This window comes from Atta colombica, unplaced genomic scaffold (genome assembly GCF_001594045.1).
Source record: "Atta colombica isolate Treedump-2 unplaced genomic scaffold, Acol1.0 scaffold32, whole genome shotgun sequence".
Lineage (NCBI taxonomy): Eukaryota > Metazoa > Arthropoda > Insecta > Hymenoptera > Formicidae > Atta > Atta colombica.
In genome coordinates, this window is record NW_017259426.1 from 1556824 (window position 1) to 1563703 (window position 6880).

The window sequence follows — 6880 nt, forward strand, 5'->3', positions numbered from 1 at the left end:
ATTTTTAATTAAAACTTTTAATTTTTCAAATAAATTTTAAATTCAAATAATAGATTAATTATAAAACAGAAACCGCAAAATTTATGTATTTTATTAATTCATTTAAAATCTTTCGTTTAAAAAAATTATTTGCTATTGATTTTTCGTCTTTTTAATATTTAACATTAAATACTAATAAAATATGATATAACTGGGATTAGTCACTTGCTATTCGAAACATTAGAAGGTCGTGTTTATCATCACATTATAGTATAGCAGGATATACAAGCAGGACGCTTTCAGTTGTCGGTTGACATCGTAACGGTTCGCAAGATTAAAGTGGTTCTATTACTTTTATTATAATTCAGGTAATACATTAACAAGAAAATAAAATCTTATTGCAAAAAATAGTAAATACACATTCGATTTAATGCGTGTATTCTCAAGAAAATTAAAAAAACGTAATAATTTTTCTCGAATGGAACAATTTTCTTCCGAATAATTTACAGGTGGATATACATCGCGTATTCTAAGATTCTTTTGTCAATAACGTTGCCTCTGATCAAAAAATGTCGCGCAAGTGTTTCATCACGCGATTTAGAGAAAAATCTTGTAAATCTGCAAAGTGTTGGTTGAGAATTCCATGATTTCAATATAACTACGAACGTCCGTTTTTTCTATTTTAAACAATTTAAACGGGATACATGCAAAATGCTGACGTGAACAAAAAATAGAAGTAGAATGTCAATGATCAGAGGTCGTTTTAATGTGATGATTAATCTCATTCTTGTAAATATTACATGCCTATTCTAATTATGATATATATCGACAGTCGATCATCTCTTCACTACAAAGAGAAACACTGAGGACAACGCCAAGCAAAAATGGCACTGACGTTAGCGCTACCCTTATTCGGACTAGACCCAGAGCATTTTTCTGCCCTCAGCATGAAGCTTCTTAATATTGAACGTGAACAAAATATGAGAAATTTGTCCGATTCTGGGCGAACTTCTCCAAGTACCGGAAGCGAATCTAGTGGCATCAGCAGTCTCGCAACATCTGCCGAATCGGCGTCAGTTGAATTAACGCCGATTTCATCAAGACCAGAGACACCTACTAGAGTTCCGTCCAAAAGCCAGGAAAAGGTAAACATTACGAGCACATGGTTGCGAACAATTCGGAACTCAACATAAAAATGAATTCTAGGAATGTCACATCGAGAGAAAAAGAAAAAGTATAAGGGAAAAATACGAGAGAAAAAAGAGAGAAAGATCTCGAAGGAATTATTTTCTTAAAAACTACACGGAAAAAAATGTTGCATGCACTGAAAAAAATGATAGGTTGCTGCAATAATTTAGATAGTAAAATATGGCATAGCATTTTTATATGGCTGCAATTAGTTTTTGGTTGTAGCAGCAAATTTTTCGTTGCGTTAGCCTATCAAAATCATATACTGAGATTGCAGATAGGCTAACACAACTAAAACTTTGCTATATCTTACTATTTCAATTTAAATACAATAATTAACAAGATATTAATTACCAAAAATTGCTGAATAGTCTTCAATAATTTTTTACTTAAATACCAACTTTACAGAAAAGCAGCAACAAACAAGAATTGTTTATTTTCTTCTCCTAAAGCTGCACCATATAAAAATGCTATGCCATATTTTACTATCTAAATTGTTGCAGCAATCCATCTTTTTTTCAGTCCTATTTTCTTCTCATAGAGCTCTAAGAATTTTTTCAAAATTTTTTTATCAATTTTTTAGAACTGAATTTTCTTATATATTGATAACTATTTTTAACCAACATGAGAAAAAAATATGTATTAAAAAATTTTCAGAACTTTATGAAAACAAAATAAACAATTCTTGTCTGTTGCTGCTTTTCTGTAAAGTTGATAGTATTTGAGTAAAAAATTATTGAATATTAGATTCAGCAATTTTTAATAATTAATATCTTGTTAATTATTGCGAAAATGATAGAGGACTTTTCGAGGACTCAGTTTAGTCTGTTCTATTTACACACGAGCGCTTTGTCAAAACTTACCGGACTTTGTAAAATATGTTTATATATATAACATTTTTTCGTATTTAGCAAAAAAATAATATATTTATAGCCTTTTATAGAATTATTGTCGGTATAGAAAATTTATTAATAAAAATCGTATAAGAGCTAAATGAGTCAAGCACGTTGTCTATGCAAAAAAAATACATTGTTACAAATAACAAAAATCTTTCAAACGTTTCTCAATGGAATCAATGGATACATACGAATGGATACTTACGAATATGTTCTTATATTCTTTCGTATGTTACGTGTCGTTAGATTAATATAAAAACTTAACTCACAAATACTTTATGCACAGAACGCATTCAGTATGGTGATTTCTATCAAATCAAGTCAATTATTGACTTAGAATTTTGAGAATTGCTGGACAACAAGAACGTTTACAACTGTTTCAACAGATTGTTAAACATATTCGGAATCTAACAACAATCTGTTACAATAAGTTTTTATGTTAATCTAATGACGCGTAATAGACGAAAAAACACATATAAGTTACGTATCCACTGAAGACGATTCCGTTGAGAACCGAAACGTTTGGAAGATTTATAATAATATATTTTTTTGCACAGACAACGTACTTAGCTCAGCCTTTATAATTTTATTGAATTTATTATAGATGATATTTATTAGTTTGCTGAACCTTTAAAGTTTTTTAATTTTAATAAAAAAATAATTTTATTTGAATACAGCATTGTGTTTATAATCTTAACAATCAAACATAAATATGCATCTAGGTAAAAATAAATATTTTCTTTCAGACTGTTCGCGTAGTATACGGAGGTCGTGATATATTGAATTTAGGAGCGAACATCAGGCCATCATTTGACTGGCAAATGAGAGATCGAACATTGTCCCGACATAACATTCAAGATTTTATAACTAATCGTCTGGTGTATCATCGATTGCGTGAGCAGCCGCTTACCAAAGATTATCTAACGGTGTGTATATAACATTTTATAATAAAAAATCACGACAATATTTTATAACCTATACTGAAATGAAAATATAATTAATTTTTAAATATGCATAACATGAAATATAATCTATAATTCATATATAAATTAATAAATTTTGAATTAAAATTTTCAGTTATATTAGAGCTCCGATGATTAAAATTTTTATCTTACAGAAACGTTGCAACGAATGTGAGTTTTGCGAACCGTCATCTATCTTCTGATATCGACTTAACCATAACAAAACGATTAACGACAACAAGTCCTGCGTACAACGTCATGGATAACTGAACTGTGATAGACCGGATAAGCGGCAGCCGGATGGAGACGTACCGTAAATCGAGGAACGTATGGAGATATGAATCTAATATTTAAGTAACCCGAAATACAACATAAACCATGAATATTGAAATAATTGAAATATTCACGTAAATTATTAATTGGTTTAATTTATTATTAGTGAATTAATCTAGAAAGAAATATTTAAAATCTAAATTAAAAGGTATACGTTCCCTTGCCGGATACGGGCTGCAGTAGTTATTAGTTCTCTTACTTGTGATATCGTAACATGAGGTAATATTACATAAACTAATGAGTTTTGTATCAGAATAAAAATAATCGGGAGTCATTTAATGTCTCTGTTGTCTAAATTTTAGACACTATATATATATGATTTTATAATTTTTATGATACGGTGCGAAATAAACTCTCTCTCTCTGCTAAAGTTAATATATTTCATTTTACGATGTCACTTTTTTTTTCAATTATATAGTGCGTATGTATTTAATTCGGACGAATGACGATCTCGCATATAAGAATATCTTACAAAACTGTCCGAGCATAAAATATCGTGTGACTTCATCGAACGATCGAATAATATTAATTTTTTTATACACGATATGACACAAGATCTGTAACAGATTGAACATTTAACTACAGATTGAACAAAAAAGACCGCAAGTTTATAACTCGCAGTCATGTGTACGGAAAGTTGCATGTCGCTTAAAAACTTTTCTTTATTGTATGTATTCTTTACACAAATTTATTAATTTCAAGATATATCATTATCCTATTGTCAAGATCGTCATTATCATCGACGATCATTATTTCATTTTTGCAACAATCATAAACAAATGCCGTTGCGCTTCGTAGAGCATCGTTAGCGAATGACGTACCGATAGATGTATCGCGTTTCATGTATTCATTTCAGTATTCATGAACGATCGGCAATTTCTTAAAACAGCCGAAAATCAATCCTTACATTTTCGCGGTAAATGTAGTACCTGCTCGTAGGATATAAATACGTATTTCTACGACGGCATTGCATACATATATATATATATCTTGACCATTGTTTATAAATGCATGATAAACAATATTTTATATACCTCAATGGTGCATTATTAATTATACTTTTATATTCAATAAATCATATAAAACATTCGCGAGGAATACAGAAATAACTTAGATATGTAAATCTTCTTTCTCTGTTACATTTTAATCCATTTTACGCTGCAAATGCTTTGAAGCATTCTTTGAATGATCATCAATTCTTGGTAAAATTCTTTCTTCTGATTAGTCAACAAAACATTTGTAGCGTTATAAGCAGGCATCCTTATATATTCTGCAACTCTTTATTTATAAAAAGAGAGGGAACAACTCTATCCCAAAGTTAAAAATTCCTCGATAATATCGCCGCCTGCAACATCAGCGGACTTAGAAACAATGATCCTTGAGCCAAGCCGAAGATGAACGCTTGGCGATTAGCGCGTAAATTCGCGCGAAAGGCATTAGTGCCGTTTCATGAGCCGCACAAGGGGGTTGATCGCTCGGACCCTCGTGCTTCTGCATTGTTTCAGCTCGAGCGTAACACCCGGCGTGGCGCTGTGTGGCCAGTTCGATCCACAATCCCGCCTGAAACACTCATACCCCTAACGAGACAAACCATACTCGCCGCAATACACGCCCATTTCTCTGATCCTCACCGACGTACACAATGCATGTGCACGCATTCAGAAAAAATTGCTAAAAAGAAAGAGAAATACTTTATAAAAAAAAAAAAGAAACTTGTATAAATATAGCAATCTCTCAAATACAACAGCATTTTTTCCCAATTCTCTGCGATGCATGGGATTATTTTAAACACGAGCGTAATGTGTCCATTATTTATAATAATAATTAGATGCTAATATGTATTCAATTATTTCTCATTCAATGATCAAAATTAAGAATAATGTATACTGTTGGCCGATTTTTCACCTTTGGGTCTCGATATTTGCTAAATCCATCACTGGTATGTGCGTTTATATGTATATCGCTTGCATGTATTCCACGGGGTGTGCGGGAACCTTTCAGACTGCACGCGTGCGTGTACATCGACGTACGTGCGCGCGTGAAAGCGCCCCGTCCGTGCGTGCACGCGCGGATGCGTGGGTGCGTGCAACGCGCGAGAGATGCGCAGGACGACTATTCAGATATTGTTGTTATTGTTGAGGGAACAATCGCCCGTCAATAGGCCGCCTCGGCACAATGTATCTATTCAGGTGCGGTCAGCGGTGCTCAATCGATCAGGATCCGCCCTTTGCGAGTGCCAAAAAAGCACTGCTGAGACCGGCAAAAGATCGTCGTTAGTTTCGCGATGCGCATCGCGAAATTCTTCACACGAACTATTCACATTCTTAACTTAAGTTTACCTATGCATGAAGAAAGTAGATGTGCTTATTTTTTTCATGCTTTAGCAAACCAAACGAGAGCGAGATTCTTAAGAGATTTGCGTTTCTATTTACAAAAAATATGTTTTGTGATACAAAATATGTTTAATATCTTGACATATAATTATAAAAAGCAAAAAATAAAATTATCAAATTCATTTAAATTTTATATTTACAGATAATTTCAACAAAGTTTAATTTGAACAAAGTTGTATAAATCGATACATATTTTGGATGTAAAGTGTGAATAATATTTTTATGTTAATCATTTTTATCGAAAATCAATATTTTACTTTGAATAATTACTGCATTAGAGGATAGGTTAACTGAATAGTTGAGTTGAGAATGTATATGTGTATATAATGCGACTGGCCCGGTGCGAGATCATTAAAAGACTTAGAATACTCTTGATCATGATTTGAATTGGTATCGAACCGTGAAATGAATCCCAACCTACGATGAATCATATCAGCATTTGAGATCTCATAATATCGACGTCTAAATATTATTCCAATAATATTAATCCTGAATTTCTTTAACTGAATTTCTTACGCATATTGTATTTCTTTTCATAAAAAGACATTTTTCATCGTAACTTTAGATAATTTTAATTTGTATATATCCCACATTCCAATATATTCCCTAAGATCCAAGTACTCTAAAAATAGATCTTAAGCTATACATGATTGCCGATTGTACTTCTTACTCCAATGCGATGACCGCTGATTAAACACATCATACGATTGAAAAGCGAATTGCACGGACGAAGATGTGAATCACCTATGACTCTCAACTACTATTCAATAAGCCACAGTTTAAGCCGACAAACAGACCGCCTTGTCACGGTAATATTCTATTGGCTCGAGCATCGAAGCCCTCAAAAGAGATTCAATTGGAGAAAAAGAGACCGTGGTGAGAGCCACTGCCGCGAGCGAGGGTACCAGAGTTCCGCGGCTATAGCGATGATTACGTATGCGGGAATCATTGTCGAGTAACGCGCGATGCACATGCAAAGGCCAAAAATCGTCGAAATCAGTCGAGTTCAACATCAGCATTGTACCTGGGCTTTGTCTCTGGCTCATTGTTGTTGGTCGGTACTCTCTTCCCCCTTCTCTCTCTCTCTCTCTCTCTCTCTCTCTCTCTCTCTCTCTCTCTCTCTCTCTCT

At 33.1% G+C, this 6880-nt stretch overlaps 1 protein-coding gene across 1 annotated transcript; it reads left to right on the plus strand.

The window, feature by feature from the left end:
- The first annotated feature begins 863 nt into the window (after window positions 1-863).
- On the plus strand, window positions 864-3228 carry LOC108690405. Its single transcript, XM_018197674.1, has 3 exons — window positions 864-1124; window positions 2810-2989; window positions 3181-3228. The coding sequence occupies exons 1-3, from the start codon at window positions 864-866 to the stop codon at window positions 3226-3228; spliced, it is 489 nt and encodes a 162-aa protein (XP_018053163.1).
- Window positions 3229-6880: the final 3652 nt, after the last annotated feature.

What these genes read in the sequence shown, in the direction of transcription:
- LOC108690405 (XM_018197674.1), top strand. Translation starts at nt 864, where the DNA reads ATGGCACTGACGTTAGCGCTACCCTTATTCGGACTAGACCCAGAGCAT. An exon ending in CGTCCAAAAGCCAGGAAAAG is followed by an intron (nt 1,125 to 2,809) that starts GTAAACATTACG and finishes ATTTTCTTTCAG; the next exon opens with ACTGTTCGCGTAGTATACGG. An exon ending in TTACCAAAGATTATCTAACG is followed by an intron (nt 2,990 to 3,180) that starts GTGTGTATATAA and finishes TTTATCTTACAG; the next exon opens with AAACGTTGCAACGAATGTGA.